The 20,165-nt window shown below is 43.2% G+C and overlaps 1 protein-coding gene across 1 annotated transcript; it reads left to right on the top strand.

Moving 5' to 3' along the window:
• Positions 1-1,396: 1,396 nt before the first annotated feature.
• Positions 1,397-13,714, top strand: LOC137039505 (granzyme B(G,H)-like). Its single transcript, XM_067414813.1, has 5 exons — positions 1,397-1,475; positions 1,660-1,810; positions 1,935-2,079; positions 13,141-13,392; positions 13,478-13,714. Exons 1-5 carry the CDS (start codon positions 1,415-1,417, stop codon positions 13,634-13,636), a joined length of 768 nt encoding a protein of 255 aa, XP_067270914.1. The 5' UTR covers positions 1,397-1,414; the 3' UTR covers positions 13,637-13,714.
• Positions 13,715-20,165: the final 6,451 nt, after the last annotated feature.

The raw sequence follows: 20,165 nt of genomic DNA on the forward strand, positions 1-20,165 counted from the left end.
GGCAGTCCTTAAGTGTTGGAGACTGGGTCTTAGAGGTGATCCCACAATTGATTGCATTTCTCTGTTACGACGATGGCCCTTCTTTGTTTTTGGGCCGCACACTGCGCTCCAGCCCATGAGCCCGCTCCAGCCCATGAGTCAGCTCCAAAGCTAAGTCCTCTGTTTTCTCTTGCCTGTAAACTTCCTGTCTGCTGTAATGTGACCACAGAGGTCGTCCCTGAGTTTTCTGTCTGCCCTGATGGCACTATAGGGTCGCTCTTAAATCGCCTGGCTTCTTCGACACGACTACAGAGTTCATCCATGAACTTCCAGTCGGCTTAAAGATGACCACAGAGGTCAACCTGAAACACCCTCCCTGTTCCTTTACGCCCTTGAGCTCCCAACCTGTCTGTGCTCTGTTGCAGATCAACCCTGGGGGGCTTTAGCTCGGCCGCGGTTGTCATCAGCACCACCTGCTCCACCGTGGTCGCCCTATGCCTGTCTGCCCGGCTGTGGTTGTCATCTGCTCTACCATGAGGGTCTTCAGCTTCGCTGAGGTGATCATCAATCCATCCTGCGCCGCCCAGACTACCTGCACCGTCTACTCTGCTCTGGTCACCTGTTCTACCAACTCCACCCTGGCTTTCTGTTCTGCCTCGGTTTCCAGGCCCTCTTCCTCCGATCCATGGACCTGGCCCTCCATTCCTCCCCCCCTGATCTGCCTCTGCTCCACCTCCCTCCAGGATTTATGTCTTGAGAGCTCACTGATTGTCTTCTTCATCATGACCATCATGCAATCTCAGTGAATCCATGGGTCCATGGGATTCATGGGTTCACAGAGATCACCCCTGGCTGTGAACCATTGACATTTTGAAACCTTTCAACCATTATAACATTAACAAAGCCTTGTTTACTGAAATCACATGACTTTGGCGGATTGAAACACGCTCCGAACAACTGATTCGAAACAATATTCATAAAGGTTCCATAGCTTCAAGAAAAAGTGTTTTCAAACACACCCATCACCATCATCATCATCATCATCATCATCATCATCATCATCATCTCTCAACTCCTGCTGGCCTCTCTTCTGCCACACCTGACCTTCGCTGACTGACTGAAATGAATATTGATCAATCTGGTACGTAACTAACTAACTGAAATGTCTCTCTTTCAGCTTATTTGAATGGCAGGGAAACTGAACCCTACTCCAGACCTTGGTTTCTCTTCAAAACTGTCCAAATCTGCTGTGGATTGCTAATTTCTGATCAGTTGCTCTTGACTGCTGCACAATGCAGCATGTAAAAGTGTCTTCATGGTCACAATAAATGTTTTTAAAGGTGGAGAAACTTGACCACTTATTGTCTCCACCCATATTTAAGGTATATTTAGACTGGGTTGAGCCAGTGAGAGCTCATTGGTTATCATCTTTATCATGACCATCATCATCTCTCTGCTCCTGCTGGCCTCTCTGCTGCCACACATGACCTTCACTGGTGAGTGTTTTTTTTTAACAGTATATTACAATGATTATTTAGAAATATTTCATTGGTATGTTCTGAATAAGTTGATAAGTTATAAGTTACTCTCTCTCTCTCTCTCTCTCTCTCTCTCTCTCTCTCTCTCTCTCTCTCTCTCTCTCTCTCTCTCTCTCTCTCTCTCTCTCTCTCTCTCTCTCAGCTCATGTGAATGTGAGTATAGTGAACGGCAATGAAGCCAAACCCCACTCCAGGCCTTACATGGTTTCTCTTCAGTCATATGGGCATCATATCTGTGGTGGAGCTCTCATTTCTAATCGATTTGTATTGACTGCAGCACATTGCTGGACTAAGTAAGAACTTGTTTTAACTAAACTGCAATGTTGAGTTAAAATTAACTTTGACTGATGACTGCAGTTCAACCATACAGTGTATCATATGACATAAATGCAGATTTCCAATACACTCTTTCAACAGAGGAGATATTCTGAAAGTTGCAGTTGGTGCTCATGACTTAAGGAACAGCAAGTGTTCATATCGCATCAGAGTGAAATCCTACATCCCGCATCCAAACTATATAGGCCTACCCAATCCTATCCAGAATGACATCATGCTTTTGAAGGTAACAATCTGAAATCCGTTCAAAAGAATATAAGGAAACAGTAGCACAAACCACTAGATTTAATTTTTTATTACAATATCTTGCTTCTAAAATTACTCAAGAGATTTAAATTATTATTGGGGGAGAACAGAGAATGTTGTTACATGGGATCTGTCATAACTGTCAATTTGATAAGTCAGAAAAATGCTATGGTGATGTCATAAATATTGCAGCAGTCATTGTATTAGATACAGTTATTTGACTTGCATAATCTAAAGTAGCTACTTCTCAAGTTTAATTTGATGCTTTGCATTCATGTTAACTTCAAACCCACATGCTAAAACAGTTACCTATGTTATGACTGTTAGGGGTACGGCTGAACAATTAATTGCGATAATATTACGATATGACAAAACGTCTCAGATTACGTATGTAACCCTAGTTCCCTGAGGGAACGAGACGCTGCGTCGAAACGCTGTGAGAACGCCTCTGCGTTAATGGGTCGTGAAGCGCCTGTAGAACCATTCCATCGGAAAAAAGATCGATCGTCGGCGTGATGACGTCATCGACCGGAAGCTATAAAACGTCCGTGAAAACAAACAGGAACTAACTTCTGATAAAGCCTGAAGTAAGTGATCACGGACACGCCGGGAGTATGGCAGAGCGACGCAGCGTCTCGTTCCCTCAGGGAACTAGGGTTACATACGTAACCTGAGACGTTCCCTTTCGGGGAACTCGAGCTGCGTCGAAACGCTGTGAGAACGCTTATACCCACATCGCCATAGGACCAAGTGTCTTGTATGTGTGAAGCCGAAGCGCACACGGTTACGAGAGTACCTGTGCCCCTACTGTAGATGCCAGGTCTAGTTCGTAGAACCTGACGAAGGTAGAAGGAGACGACCATCCGGCCGCGTTGCAGATATCGTGGAGGGAAGCCCCCGACAAGAGTGCTTTAGAAGCAGCCATACCCCTGGTTGAGTGCGCCCGGACAGCCAGTGGAGATGGCTGCCCGGTAGCTTCATAAGCAAGTGAGATGGCCTCGACCACCCACTTGCTCATCCTCTGCTTGGATACTGGGGCCCCCTTCTTAGGGGGTCCAAAGCAAACAAACAATTGTTCAGATTTCCTCCACAGGGCAGCTCTGTGGACATAAGTATCCAGTGCCCTCACAGGACACAGCAGATTTAACCTTTCCTGGTCTGACGTCATAAACGGAGGAGGACAGAAGGCTTGTAGAGTGATGGGGCCCCGTGGGCTCGTAGGAACCTTGGGGACATAACCCGGCCTGGGATGCAGAAATGCTTTCACCATCCCTGGCGCAAACTCTAGACATGAGGGCCCTACTGACAGGGACTGAATATCTCCTATCCTTTTAAGAGATGAGATGGCCAAAAGGAAGATGGTTTTTAAGGTGAGGAACTTATCCGAAACCTCCTCCAGAGGTTCGAACGGAGGTCCGGACAAGCCCCTCAAAACAATGGCCAAGTCCCATGCTGGGACCCTCGAGTGCATAACTGGCCTCAACCTTAATGTGCCACGAAGGAAGCGTGTAATTAGAGGGTGTCTTCCCAAAGACACTCCACTGCAAGGGACGTGGAAGGCACCCAAGGCCGCCACGTACACCTTAAGTGTGGAGGGGGTCAACCCTGCCGAGAACCTTGCCTGCAAGAACTCCAGCACTGTACCAACCGGGCAGTTAACTGGGTCCCACTGGCGTTCTCTGCACCATGCTGAGAAAAGTCTCCATTTCAAAGCGTACAGCTTCCTTGTGGACGGAGCTCTGGAGTGTAGGATGGTCTCTACGACCTCGGCCGAGAGACCTTCCTCTATGAGCCTAGCCCCCTCAGAGGCCAGGCCCACAGTTTCCACATCTCCGGGCGTGGGTGCAGGAATCTCCCGCCCGCCTGAGAGAGTAGATCCCTCCTGGTCGGAATCTCCATCGGAGAGCCTTCCAGGAGAGATATCAGGTCCGAAAACCATACTCGGGTCGGCCAGTTCGGAGCCACTAGAAGTACCTGGGCCCCGTCCCGGCATACCCTCTCCAGAACTCCTGGAAGCAAGACAATCGGGGGGAAGGCGTACAGAGGCAGCCTTGGCCACTCCTGTACCATGGCATCCAGCCCCAGCGGGGCCGGATGGGTCAGAGAAAACCACTGCGGGCAGTGAGAATTCTCCGCCGAAGCGAACAGGTCTATCTCCGCTTTCCCATAAACCTTCCAAAGGAGCTCCACCACCTCTGGGTGGAGTCTCCATTCCCCGGGCCTCGGCCCCTGCCTCGACAGGCTGTCTGCTTCCTGATTCAGGGCCCCCGGGATATATACTGCCCTGATTGACAGCAATTTCCCTTGGGCCCACATGAGGATCCGATGTGCCAATTTGTCCAACGGACGAGACCTCAGACCCCCCTGGTGATTTATATAGGCCATCACGGACGTGTTGTCTGTTCTGACTAGTACGTGGTGGCCCCTGAGGTCGGGCAGGAACTGTTTCAATGCAAGAAACACTGCGAGCATCTCTAGCCGATTTATGTGCCAGTGCCGCTGATGTTCCTGCCATAGACCCTGGGACGAGCGACCACTCATGGTCGCCCCCCAGCCCGTGAGAGAGGCATCTGTCGTTAGCGTTACGCGACGAACATGAGCCCCCAACACGGGACCCTGAGATAAAAACCCCGGGTTTTTCCACATGACCAGAGCACGTAGGCATCGCCGCGTGACTTTGATCGTGCGGAGCGGATTTCCCCTCGGGGAGAACCCTTTTGTTTTGAGCCACCACTGCAGTGGCCTCATGTACAGTAGGCCAAAAGGTATCACGTTGGACGCTGCTGCCATGAGACCTAACAGTTTCTGGAACTGTTTCACAGTGGCGGCTCGGCCTAGCTTCTGTTCTTTGGCTGCTGCCAGGATCGATGCTATGCGTGTTGGCGATAATTGCGCCCGCATAATTACCGAGTCCCAGTTCACACCTAGAAAAGTGGTTCTCTGAGCCGGAGAAAGCACACTCTTCTTGGCGTTCAGCCTCAACCCCAGCTTCGACATATGGGCGAGAACAGCATCTCGATGCTGAACCGCCATCTGCTCTGTATTCGCTAGAATCAGCCAGTCGTCGATATAGTTCAGTATGCGGATGCCCTGTAGACGCAGCGGCGCCAGAGCTGCATCCACACACTTGGTGAACGTGCGGGGTGACAGTGCTAGACCGAAGGGAAGTACACGATATTGGTATGCCTCTCCCCCGAAGGCAAACCTCAGGAACTTCCTGTGATGTGGAAGGATGGAGACATGAAAATACGCATCTTTGAGGTCTATGGTGACAAACCAATCCTCCGATTTGACCTGCGCTACAATCTGTCTGAGTGTAAGCATCTTGAATTTGAGCTTGGCCACCGAGCGATTCAATAGCCGCAGATCTAATATCGGGCGTAAGCCCCCATCCTTCTTCGGCACGATGAAGTAACGGCTGTAAAAGCCAGACTCCCTGCTGGGAGGGGGAACCCTCTCTATAGCCCCTTTTTGCAGGAGTGTCTCTACTTCCTGTGCCATTACCAGAGCCTGCTCCGGGCCCACCTCTGTAGGTAGGACACCGCAGAAAGGAGGTGGCCGACTTCTGAATTGAATGGCGTACCCCTTTTCTATTATCTGCAGGACCCAACGAGATATATTTGATAGACGTTTCCACTCGTCTAGAAAATCTACTAAGGGAACCAGCCTCTCGAGGCTGGCCTCTGGTGTATTTTGAGCAACAAGCGCAGTGCCCTGAAGCGGCGGACCAACAGGGAACAACTGACTTGACTGCTCGGGGACCCCCAGAAGGGGGTGCGGACCACCCTCGGGTGGCCCGCGGAGACCGACTGCGCCCCGGCATTGCGGCGGGGTTGGCAGCGCGGCCCCCCGAGGGTGCCGTAGGGAAACGGGTACCGTAGGCAGGGGTAAGCACCGTTTCCCTACGGGGGGAACCACCCTCAGCGTCCTGACGCTTCTGGCGTCAGGAACGCTTCGACGAGGCCTTCTTGGCGATCAGGACTGTCCGCAGATCAGCCCTGCCCCTCGAAGGCCTCGTCTGAGAGCGCCGCCCCTCGTCCCCACGCTGAGGGGGAGCTCGGGCAGCGACGCTCTGCTTTTGTTGAGCCCTGTGTGAGGAGCTCGTACTCGGCCTGGGCTGCTTGGTGGTATCAGCAGCCCCAGGGACCTGGACCCGGAGAGGGAGGAACTGCTTGAGCGCCGCAGCTTGCTTTTTCGACTCCTGGAACCTCTCGGTGACAGTGTGAACTGCGTCACCGAAGAGGCCTCCAGGAGAAAGCGGCGCATCAAGCAGAAAGGCTTTCTCCCTCTCCTTGATGTCTGTGGGGTTTAACCATAAATGCCTCTCCGTAGCCACCAATGCTGCCATGGAGCGGCCAACACATCTGGCCGTCTCCTTGGTGGCCCGGAGAGCTAGATCGGCTGATGATCTAAGTTCAGCGATAATATCTCCCCCCACAGCATCACTACTGTCCAGATCCCTTAGCAGGTCAGCCTGGTATGCCTGCACGATAGCCATCGTGTGCAGGCATGCAGCCGCTTGACCCGCTGCCGAGTACGCTTTACCCACCAACGCCGACGTTGTTTTTAATGGTCTGGTGGGTAAAGTCGGGGCCTTAAGGGACGATGCCGAGGCAGGTGAGAGATGGCTCGCGAGCGTCTCTTCAACCTTTGGCATCGCCCCATAACCATACTGTCTCAGCCCGCTGATGTTACTGTAGACCGAAGTCTGCGGGCTGAAGACACGATATGATGCCGGTCTCTTCCACGACCTTGCCACCTCGGTGTGCAAATCGTGGAAGAACGGCAGGCCCCGTCGCTGAGGTTCTGAAGCGCGAGATGGCAGGAAGCGTTCGTCTAGCTTACTATGACGTTTTCTTCCTGCCTCAGATCTTTCAGTGGGCCAGTCGATGTTTAATCTGGCCACTGCTCGCGTCAAAACCTCAACTAGCTCCTCACTAGCAGGGGACTGAAGTGGCGAGTCTTCAGTATCGATACTTTCAACGTCCACCTCCTCAGAGCTGGACAGATGAAGTACCGGCGACTCTCTCGGGGGGGAAGAAACCGCCATGCGTGCTTCCATGCCCCGAGAAGAGCCGCTGGATGGAGCAGGTGAGAGCAGAGATAAGGCAGCGCCCGTCTCTAACCCCTCTGCAACATCCAATTGTGATCCCCACGACTGCAGCCTTCGCTCCGCCTCGGCGGCAGCGGGACCAGAGCCGCGGGGAACACGAGCCGAGGCACCCTCCTCGAAGAGTGCCCGGCGGGAGCGCAGCGTTCTCAGTGGCATACGCTCACAGTGCTCGCAAGCAGCCCCCTCGAGGGCTGCCTGGGCATGCTGCGCTCCCAAGCAGGCTACACAAAGAGAGTGTGTATCCCCGCTCGTGATGTAGCGTGGGCAGGGATGAACACACCTCTTAAAGTTACTGCTTTCGCTCGCCATTTACTCTATCTATTTTATTTTCTCTTTGTTTGTTAATATATGTTGCAATATTTAACAAAAGGGTGGAAAATCTCTGGATATAGACAGTCAAAAACACCAAATAGACAGACAGGTTCACACAGATCGCTTGCTGAAGGCTCAGAATCTAGTTCCTGTTTGTTTTCACGGACGTTTTATAGCTTCCGGTCGATGACGTCATCACGCCGACGATCGATCTTTTTTCCGATGGAATGGTTCTACAGGCGCTTCACGACGCATTAACGCAGAGGCGTTCTCACAGCGTTTCGACGCAGCTCGAGTTCCCCGAAAGGGAACACAATATTTTAACCACAAAGGCTGCGATTACAGTCTGGTCACATGACATGTGAAAAAAGCAGTTTGCAGAAGAAGTGTCGACTTTGACAAGTTACGGCTACAGGCCTAAAGGAAAGAACAGTTTGTTTAATCAATCTAATATTGTGTTGGTCATAATATACAATATGGGTCTGAGAAAAGATTCTCTCTAAAATGATTCTGGGTCAATTCTGACCTTTTTTTTTCTATAGGCGCAATGCATTTTACACTGTACAAACTGTGCATTCTATCCCCCTACACTGCCCCTGCCCCTGCCCCTGCCCCTGCCCCCAAACCTAAATAAGATTTCATACATTTCAGAAATGATGAAGTGAATTACAATGACATTCGCGGGCTTCACTGCACAGGATATGCGCTGAGAGAAATGAGCACTTTACTTTATGTTACGCTTACAGTGTGCTCTTGCCGACGGTATTGTCCTTACAAATATTCTACCAAGTCGCTTGTAATGCAGTGTGCTTATATATTAAAAATATTAAAAAATGCTTTTATGATGCAAAATTAAATTTTAATTTTTGCAGTAAAATATCCAAAAACCAGGAAGCCAGTGTTTTATTATTTTTTTCAGTTGAGTATTACAATAACCCAAATGATTCCAACTACTTGTAAATTGTGAGAAAATTGCTATTTTAACCAAGGAGCCGGGACACGTCTGAGGGAGTCGCCTGTCAATTGCCTCATATCTGCGTTACCCTCGGTTTCCGGTTTTATTCTGCAGAAACGCTTTACTGAACAAGTGTCACACCAGCCGTTGAGCAAACACACAGAGTAACATCATAGCATCATTTTTAACACACTTAAATGTATCTAATATGATAAACAGAGCTGCGTTACTTTGATATATTCCCAATCCCAGCATCCCATTGAAATATTCAAATCTCTTTTGCAAGGGAGCCCTGGGGCAACAATACATATAGTACAGCGCTAAAGTAAACACTCCGCCGTTTTTAGAAATTTACATTTAGATATGTGGGCAAATGCATTGTCTCAGTGCATGCATTGTTTTAGTTTGGCAGAGCTGCGGTTGCTTAGCATAATGAATGGAATCCTATGTTGCCAGCTAGCATGTCCAGAGTAAAAGTGATCCCCCCCCCCAAAAAAACAAATTACTTCTTGTGGCCTGCGTATTCACAATGAGTACAAATAGCGATGCAGATTAAGACTAGGCAATTTCCTAGGCAGATATTGATTTGGGACTATATTATGGGGGAAGAGAGGAAGAGGAAAAGAGCAGTGATATCTCTTTAGGAATGTGATGTCTCTAATGTCGTGATGTCTCTAATGTAGTTGAATAATTTCTAAAAACGGTGGAGTCTTCCTTTAATATTAAGAAATTAAAAGAGATCATTAGTTTGAATGCCGATCTCTCGCTGTCTATGATGTCTATTGTAATAATCAAGCAACTGTAAAGATGAGATGGAGAAAAAAAAAAATCACTCACAGCTATGGAAATGAAAAACGTTCAGATATTCTTACATACTGAAAGCGCTCATTGTTCATTGCTTGTAATGTTTTTTTGTTCCTCTTTATTATTTACTAACATTTATGTTGTAAAGCTATATTAGTTTATATATTACATTTTTTTACATGCAATTTTTTAAATTAATTTGTGTAATTATAAAAAAAGTAAATATTAATTTTTAAACATCAACAGTAAAACACACACACACACACACACACACACACACACACACACACATATATATATATATATATATATATATATATTCATCTTATTAGTGAATCTTCAAACCTTAAACCCTATATATATATATATATATATATATATATATATATATATATATATATATATATATATATATATATATATATATATATATGTATATATATATATATATATATAGGGTTTAAGGTTTGAAGATTCACTAATAAGATGAATTAATAAGAAAAAAAGTGAAATCAGATTGTGGCTCCCAGAATCAGAACATGAGGTACCTAAAGATTCCCACCATTAATATACAATGATTTATCATTCGTCTTTGTTGATTAATTTGAGAAGAAAAAGAGGTTAAAATCAACCACATCCCCTGTTAAGATAATTGTGAGGTTTTTTTGTTGTTGTTCTCGCGTACATGTTGAGGGATTTATGTGGTAAATGTGTTTCCATTAGGGATGGATATAGGCACAACATCTGAATCGGTCGATAAATGCTTAAAATACAAAAATCGGCATCAGCCAATGTAAAAAAAATATGCCGATATGCCTTGCCGATATGATAACGCGTTGATATGTGCCTGCAATAACTCACGTGTGCAAGGAGTGCTACAGCGATAAGATCATGCCAGCACTGCGGTCAATCTTGGAGAGAAACTATGGAGAGAAAACAGTATCTAAACCTTCCACAAATGTACGTGAGAGATCCACATTCGCGTGTACCAATCCACAAATGCACGCGAGAGATCCACATGCGCACGCACCAATTCACAAATGCACGCGAGAGATCCACACACACAAAGCAATCCACAAATGCACGCGAGAGATCCACACACACATTTAATTATGTGTAAATTACACACCTGTAATTTAATGCACAGTAAATCACAAGTCTTTTGCATTGGTGTTCTTCTTAGAATGCCCCTGAATATGCGCTTTTGTACCTGTGGAATGTTTTGAGACTGTCGTTCCGTGGCCTTGATTCACAAATGCACAGAAGCCTGTCCGTATCTGTCCCAAAGATGCGATACAGTGTTCTTCCTCCAGAGGGCGCTTACTGGCCTTCGAAAAGAATCTTCCAAAGGGCTAAATTCATTTTGTTTTCTGACTTGGTGAGACAACTGAAGTCTAAACATTTTTCACTTAATATCTTATACATAAATACAAATATAGAAAACAAACCTTTTTTTATTCTTCAACATGAGATCAGAAAATATATAGCCTATTAAAAAAAAACATTCGGATAACAGGATAGCTTTTAAGTCTTTAAAATGATTTCTGTAACTGTTGGTCATTACTAGGCTAAGTACTATCGCAAGTGCTGTGCCAAGTGTGAGACTGAACAGGGCAGGCACGTGCAGAGGGGGGAGCTTTGGGTGCTCGAGCCCTAGCCCTTTTTTAAAATAAATCAAAAGTGCCCCTCTCAGACAAATATCAATGATAATATTTTTGGTCAATAAAACAAAATACATTTGACTTATAATAACATGACAATGTGTACAATATTAACGAATGGCTCAAAAGTCGGAAAATGTCTGTTTATTTTTTCTTATCAGTCGGTCTAAGTGTTGCCATAGCGCGTTGCTATGGGTTGCATGCGATTTACTGGCTGATTTTCCACAGCTAAAACGCTTAACGTGAAAAACGCTTAACGTGGCTTAATGCACTAAGACTGTTAAAAACACACCAAACTCAGGAAATATCATAGCCCAGAATATGAACGCAAGGCGTTTTATTACACGTTAAACGTTTTTCTCCCATAGAAAACCATTATAAGAAAATGCTTAACGTGGCTTAATGTACTAAGACAGTGTTAAAAACACACCAAACACCAAAAGGAAATGTCATATTAATACTGTCTTAGTGCATTAAGCCACGTAAGCGTTTCCATGCGTTCATATTCTGGCGTTTCCATGCGTTCATATTCTAATACAGAAATCATTTTAAAGACTTAAAAGCTATCCTGTTATCCGAATGTTTTTTTTTAATAGGCTATATATTTTCTGATCTCATGTTGAAGAATAAAAAAAGGTTTGTTTTCTATATTTGTATTTATGTATAAGATATTAAGTGAAAAATGTTTAGACTTCAGTTGTCTCACCAAGTCAGAAAACAAAATGAATTTAGCCCTTTGGAAGATTCTTTTCGAAGGCCAGTAAGCGCCCTCTGGAGGAAGAACACTGTATCGCATCTTTGGGACAGATACGGACAGGCTTCTGTGCATTTGTGAATCAAGGCCACGGAACGACAGTCTCAAAACATTCCACAGGTACAAAAGCGCATATTCAGGGGCATTCTAAGAAGAACACCAATGCAAAAGACTTGTGATTTACTGTGCATTAAATTACAGGTGTGTAATTTACACATAATTAAATGTGTGTGTGGATCTCTCGCGTGCATTTGTGGATTGCTTTGTGTGTGTGGATCTCTCGCGTGCATTTGTGAATTGGTGCGTGCGCATGTGGATCTCTCGCGTGCATTTGTGAATTGGTGCGCGCGCATGTGGATCTCTCGCGTGCATTTGTGGATTGGTAAACGCGAATGTGGATCTCTCACGTACATTTGTGGAAGGTTTAGATACTGTTTTCTCTCCATAGTTAACAAGCAAATACATTGTCTGTACGGTGATTTATAGTGACAGTTTTTAAATGCTGCCTTGAGAAGAATGTGACCGTCAACAGCAGAGTTGCCAGGTTTTCACAACAAAACTAGCCCAATCGCAGCCTCCACAGCAGCAGAAGCTCCCCCAGGTCCTAGTGCCCGCCCTCTAGAATGCTATATATTTATACATGTAGTGGGGGTGCTGTTGTTACAGTAATAAAATGAAAAGTAGAATACAAAAATTTAAGTTAATTCTTTTTCTGAAAAAACAAAACAAAATCAGTAATGATGTCATAAAATAACACTTGTAAATGAAATACTTTTCTATACAGTTTATTAATCTGTAATGTTATGAAATGGATAATCAAAAATAATCCAAGAAGCTCTAAAATAATTGTAGATTATTATTATAATTGTTTATTTGAAGCTAAAGACAGCATCAACGGATGTCATGCCACCCCTACTTCATGAGCACAAACGTTAAATCCAATAATATTTAGGTTGCAACTGCATCTGGGGTGAAAACTCACTGACTTTATTATTGTTATTTTCAGAGCTTTTAATATACTCGTATCATAAAAAGAACTATATTAGGATTTATTCATCTTTAACAAGTAACCTTTTAGTAAGGAGAACTCTGAAGAAATCTGAAACCAGAATGAAAAAAAATGTTTTTACTAAAAATGGTGTTTCCAAACAAAGGGAAAAAAGAAAGTATATCGGTACTGGCATCAGCATCGACCAAAATGAGCTGAAAAATATCGGCATGACGGATATTGGCAAAAATCCATTATCGTGCATCCCTAGTTTCCATCATAGTTTATGCGCATATCTTCTTATTGGATTTTGTGGATTGTGTAGCACGTCCAAGTGAGTTATATTTGTAGCAGACAAATGTGGCGAACATGTATCAAATTTTGAGAGATCTAGCACAAACCAGAGTTACCGATGCTCAAACAAATGGTGTTGCTTTCATCTTTTTAATTACAGCTACAAAAAAAAGTCAAACTAAACAACAAAGTTAGACTCATATCATTACCAAATGAAGGAGAAGACGTGGGACCAGATACTGTCTGTAGTGTTGCTGGCTGGGGAGACCTGGAGACTGATGGCACAGGGAGCAATGTTCTAATGGAGGCAGACACGACTACAATAAATCAGGCAGAGTGTCAGCGTAGATGGGGAACTTATTTCTTGGCCCCACAGATGATCTGCGCATATGGCTACGGTGGATCCTGCACCGTATGTACAAAATATGTTTCACATATGTTATGGTATTATACAAACTGTTTTCACTAGTGACGTGTTGATCTGTGTTTCTTAACAGGGGGATTCAGGAGGTCCTTTGGTTTGTGGAAAAACTGCAGTTGGTGTCACATCTTTTGGAGCAAAAAGTGAATGCAATTCACCTGAGCGTCCTAATGTGTATACTAAGATTTCAGTGTATACTCAATGGATCCACAGAGAAATTGGAGACATGAAGTGATTTCATGTAAACTGAATAAAGAAGAAATGTTCTTCTTGAATTCTTCCATAAACCTTCTTTAAATAAAAGTATAACATTGCAAGCATTAATTATAGTCAGTGTTCTCATTGTCACAACTATATATAGTTAAATGATTTTTGCTCTGGCCCGATTTGTCCCACCCTTCAAAGCACGCAACTCAGAATGCGGAAGATCGATATTTATTTTCTTGCAGAGCAGTGAAGAGAGAGAAAGTAGTGAGTAGCCTACATTAGCTTCAGCTCCATCCACAGCAGTTCTCTCTAGCTTTGCTTTGCTATCAATATAACAGTAAATAATTCCCAATATGTTGTACTGATCAAAAAATAAAACATATTATGAAAAATAATACTATAGGTTTTAACAAAACCACTTAGCTTCTTAAATGTAATGCTTTGTGATCGAATTGTATTCTTCCAACATTAATTAGGAAAATGAACAGACAGAAGACAGAAATATTATATTACATTAAATACAAGATAATAATTATCCACTTTATATTAAACAGAGTTAAATTAATAGAAATAACATTTTCCATAAAACATGCTCTACAAAACAGTATACAATTCTTAAATACCATTTCATAAAAACAATTACCTGCACAGAGCAGTGAAGAGAGATAAAATAGTGAGTACAATAGCTTCAGGTCCATCTATTCGAAACATATTTCACTTGTTAGGGAGCACATGGAAAAGGGAGCACATGGAAAGATTGAGTTCATTAAAACAGAAATAAAACGATCAAATACACAAAAATATAAACAGAAAACACACTCTAGAAGTCGATTAGTGTTTAATGTGTGTAATCCCCTCCTTCATACATCGTTTAACATTCAACTTGGAACTTTTCAACTTTTATTACAGAGCTGCAGTAGAAACGACTCACCCACAGCACAGTTCTCCCTAGCTCTGCTGCAGATCGTTCGAACGCAGTGAACTGCAGCGCCACAGCACAGCCAATAGGGAGTGTGAACACATTACAGCAGGATTTACTTAAAGAACCCTTGACCTATGATATTTATCCTGTTACACCAGCACTGCCCTGAAGGCTTCCTGGTATCATATTTTACAGTAAAGCACATTTTATACAGGGTTGCCACCATGATCTATATAGAGAACTGGATTGCTAACCCCTTCATAAAAAGTGAAGCCACTACCCCACCATATTGGTGTTCCCTAGTAAGGTAACGAGTTCTATTAAATTAATAGAAAATTATATGATTTTACTGCAAAAACATTGCCTAGCGAGACACCGTTTTTATATCTGAAGGCATCCCTGTACATTCCTACAATGCAGACGTCCTAAGCATGTAAATGGTTATTGTTAAAAGTCAGAGAAAAATGTTAAGTATTTTAGCGTGTTATGGTCACACACCACACCGGAATCAAGTTCTTTCACACTTGGACAAACAATAACACACGCAATTATGCCAAAATGCCTGTTTTGAGTATTCTAAAAAGAGTATTCTTAAATTATTTAAATAGTGTCTTAAATTCAGGGCTGGCCCGCGTCATAGGCGGAATAGGCAAATGCTAGGGTTGCAATTTTTTTTATTTTGTCCAGTTTTATTACTGTTACTTTTCTATTAATTAAAACAAAATATTACCAAAAAAACCCTTAACTAAGTCCCCCAACTCTTCCAAGACCGCCGCATCGATCTCCCCCTGCCCAGCGAGTGCTTTAGTGTGTCTGATATTGAACGCGAATCAGTTTAACGTTGGGAATTTGTTGTCGCGTTGCCTCTCGCGCATCTAATGTAGAGAGGATTGCTTTCGTTTGTACTGTGCTTGTTCGCTCGCGCCAGACAGTGAAAGTTGCCTGATTATTTATGACAGATGGCCGAATTCACCGTCTCAAAAAGACAGAAGCCCTTTGATGCAGGGAAGGGATAAAGACAGAGGTAAAGTGATGTAACGAATGAACAGTTTATCTAATTGCATTATCTAAATATGAATGTTAGCTAATTAATTCCAGTTATTTTTATTGTGAGGGAGGATTTTTCAGCCGGGACTTTTTACTGTGCCGAGTCGAAGTACTCTCAGAAGTGCTATTCCGCCATACATTATAGTTCTCCTTTTTAATCTGCTTAGAAAAGCACCACATTTTATTTTGTGTCACCATACTTGATCGTTCAACTATTCGTGTAACTGTATTTAAATAGGGAAAACGTGGAGGTGTTTGGTCGCTTCTACCTTGATCTCTGTCACTTAAGGCTGTACAGTCACCTCGTAGAAGGAGCCCTGGAGCTGAGTAAGGTCTCAATAACATCTGACGATAGGCCAGCCTCTAGGTACCGGGCCCCCTCAGGGGTCAAACCAGGAGGTTCCACAGCTCTGGTCGGGGGTAAAATATTGTGCCCCCTGCCTAAGCAATTGGGGGAAAAGCATACAGCTGTCGCCTCGGCCTACGGCTGTAGCATGACATCCAACCCCAGTGGAGCTGGATGCGTGAGGGAAAACCACAGTGGACAGTGGGACGTTTCTCGAGACGCAAATAGATCCACTTCCACTGGGTCAAACCTCTTGCACATGGCCTCCACCACCTCGGGGTGAAGGCGCCACTCCCAGGGCCTCAGCCCCTGCCTTGACAGGATGTCTGCTCCCTCATTTTGGTCCCCGGGGACATACATCACCCTGAGAGACAACAGTCTCCCTTGGGACCGCAGCAGGATCTGGTGAGCCAATCTACATAGAGGGCGCGACCTCAGATCCCCCTGATGGTTCAGATACATGACTACCGACATATTGGCGGAGTGTATTAGGACATGGCAGCCGCGGAGATCCGTGAGAAAGCTCCTCAGAGCTTTGAACACTGCCAGCATCTCCAGGCAGTTTATGTGCCCATATTCCCCAATCTGGATGGCCACGGAAAATACTGCTGTAAGGCTGCTGATTGTTTCTTTGAACCCTTTAGCCCTGACAGATTTAGCCATAGATGTCTCTCCACAGTCACCACAGAAGCCATGGAGAAGCCAATGGTTCAGTTCAGGCTTTATTCATTTGCCGAAAGCAATTTGGTTGTAGCAAACAACCATACACATAAAAACAGTGTCACACACACATACACGAAAAAAGGTACACAATAAATACATTTACCTAGAATTTAAAAACTTTACAGCTGAGGGGACAAAATAATTTTTAAACCATTTTGTTTTACTAAGCAGAGTTCTAACCAGGTTGAGGGTGTGGGAGGCGCATCGCTGATGAGGTGGGAGACTATAGTCATCTTCTGTTTCATTAAAAATGTCAGCAACATTTATGAAGACAGTGTGTCCCTCCTCTTCTTCCTCATCCTCGTCTTCTCTTTCTTGAATGGTTCTTTGAACTTCTGCAAAGACACTGAATGCCTTTACAAAATTTGAACCATTATCTGTGGTTGTAACGGTCACCTTGTCTTTTATGTTGAAATCTCTGTGCACGTCTTCCAACATCTCAGCCAAAACATCATATGTGTGGCGCCCTATAATCCTGCGACACGCTAATGCTCCAGAGCAGATGCTTAATGTTTCTTGGTTTATCCAGTGGATAGTCACCCCAAGGAAGCTTCTGTTATTTGTTGACCAAGCATCTGTTGTGGTACACACATGGTTCTGTTTGGACAAAATCTTAGACAGTGCGCTTTTCATTGATAGATACTCATCCTCAAGCATTCTTCCTAATGTTCTCCTGGACATCAAATGCCTAGAGGGTAAAATCTCTCTGAACACATCTGTGTACTCTGGTCTCTCTACAGTGTGAAGTGGATGCAGTCCTTGAATGATGAAGTTAAGGATCAACGGATCAAAGCGCTCTTGGGTTAGGGTGGGTCTACCTCCTCTGAAATACTGTGCTACACTGCCTTGTGTGAGAGGAACAGGCTGTTCCTCCTCCTCATTCCTGGGTGCACTCCTCTTCTTGGCATTGTCGCGTTCCATTTCCATGGAAGCCATTTTAGTTGGGTGAACCCTCTACAAAATGTTAAAAACATAATTTCAGATGAATCTTTTACCTTTTTCTCTGATCTTTCATTCTTTCCCCACCCCTTTCCTCCTATATGTACTGTATTTGTTTATTTATTTACGTTTGGGTAACACTTTAGAATAATGTTCAATTATAAGTCAATTAAAAAAAGTTATTAGTTAATGATGGGCTAATCATTTACAAAACATGACTATACATTCATAAATTATTTATACGTTTTATGCAAACATTTTAAGAATGTTTCAATTCAGTTATCAGTCATTTATAAATTATAAGTTAATATGTTCAGACATTATTAATAAGTGATACTATACCGTATATATCTGTGATTAATAGTTTACACTTTATATTAGGGGATGCAGAAAGTGTTGTAAATGACTAGTATACGCATACACAACTTGTAACAAGTAAGACAAATCTACAAATTATGTGTAATAGCCTACATGTACAGTGATTAATTGTTTACACTTTAGATACAGGGATGCAGAAAGCTTTGTAAATAATTTATGTTTTTCATTTATTCATCTATAACAAGTGTTTATCACTTTGTAGTGTGTACTGCAGTGTAAGTACTGACTGGTGAGGGTATAGACAGCTGTCTTCTCTGACACACATGGAGTCTTTAAACACATGTGCACTTGATATGAGCTTAAGTGGAAGGTAAAACCGGTTCACATTCTGTGCTGGTGAGAGAATGAATTTAACATAAGTAATTTATAAAAGATTAATAATTTTAAAGATTAGACAAATAAATTACTCTTCTTAAAAATACTCCCAACATCGGTGCTGTTTTATGTTAATAATCTTTTTAATATTCATTATCATTGTATATTGTTAACTACTTGCATTGTTTTAATTTAAATGTACATTTTTCTATGAAATTAAACAAAAGAGGAATTTCATTATGCTACACAATGACAATTAAGTAATGATTAGTTCATCATTAACTAATAAGTTATAAATTTAACTGAGTTAACAAAACATTTATATAAAATGTTCTAATATCACTTATTATTCATTTATGAATGTAAAGTCATGTTTTGTAAGTGAGTAGTTCATCATTAACTAATAACTTAACTGGTTTGTGGTTTATAATTGGACGTTATTATAAAGTGTTAACAATTAAAGGAAGCTAGCTAGTGGTTAGCTGTTGACAAGTTGCTAGCTGGTGTTTGTACTGAATTGCGATGGTTGTGTTAGCTAGCTTATTCGGGAATCACCTGAATGTGTGTTCTCAAATTCGTGTTTGAAGTCTTGGAAGTTGAGAGCAGCTTCTTTTTTGGGTTGCACAATAAGCACCTGAAAACATACTTTTTTTCTGTCATCTCAATCAGTACCATGTACTTCTCGAGATACGGCCACGGCGATTTCTCCCTCGGCATCAATTCCTCAGCGTCCTCACCCTCTGCCATCTTTCCATCAAATACACGCGTGTCAGCTCAATGATTGGTAGAGTACGTGATGTCACCATCCAGAACAGAAGGTGGCGGTAATGCTTTAAAAAGCTGGTTGCCGTAGAACACGAACAAGAAGAAGTCACCGGCAGGTCCGTGTGTGGCAGTGGCGTCACTTACTGATCCAGGATCGGTGATATTTAGCAGTCGTGTTTCCGATTTGAGCTTGTGCTTCATAAATTATTGGGGAATGTAGCTTGTGTGGACGCTACCGCACTACTTGATCAACAAAAGAGCTTCGCTACTGAAAAGCTATTTGATTCGCAAAACAGCGACGCTACCACCACGCTACTGAAAAATGTAGTTAAGCTAGTAGCGTCACTACTTGTAGCGACGCTACTGCCCAACACTGGCAGTTCGACTTCCCTCGAAGGGAACTAATGTATAATCAACTGAAGTCTTATAAAAAGTTTATTAATAATAGTTGTTTTTGAATTACAGGTGGAGAAATAAAATCACACTAAACAACAAAGTTAGACTGATAACATTACCAAATGAAGAAGAAAAAGTGGTAACAGATACTGTCTGTAGGGTTGCCGGCTGAGGAAGCCAGTGAATTTTTGGACCAGTAAGTGATCGTCTAATGGAGGCAGACACGACTACAAGAAAGTAGTCAGTGTCAGTGTAGATGGGATTTTATTTCTTTGTCCCACAAATGATCTATGCATATGGCTCTGGTGAATCCTGCTTCGTATACAAAAGATGATTCACAAATGTTATGGTTATATACAAACTGGTTTCACTAGTGACGTGTTGCTCTGTATTTCTTAACAGGGGGATTCAGGAGGTCCTTTGGTTTCTGGAAACACTGCTGTTGGTGTCACATCTTATGTATCTGGATATGGCTGCAATTCACCTGAGCGTCCTTATGTGTAGGCTATGCTAAGATTTCAGCGTATACTCAATGGATCCACAAAGAAATTGGAAATTTCCATTGGAAAAGAAATATTAAGTTATTCTATAAACGTTCTTTAAATAAAAGCATCACATGTCAACCATCAATTATAGTCAGTGTTCTTATTTACACAACCATTTAGCAGGTCACTATCGCCATCATGACAAAACCCTCAATTTCCAGTCATGTAAGTGCAACTCATA

Source organism: Pseudorasbora parva, chromosome 14 (assembly GCF_024679245.1).
Source record: "Pseudorasbora parva isolate DD20220531a chromosome 14, ASM2467924v1, whole genome shotgun sequence".
NCBI lineage: Eukaryota > Metazoa > Chordata > Actinopteri > Cypriniformes > Gobionidae > Pseudorasbora > Pseudorasbora parva.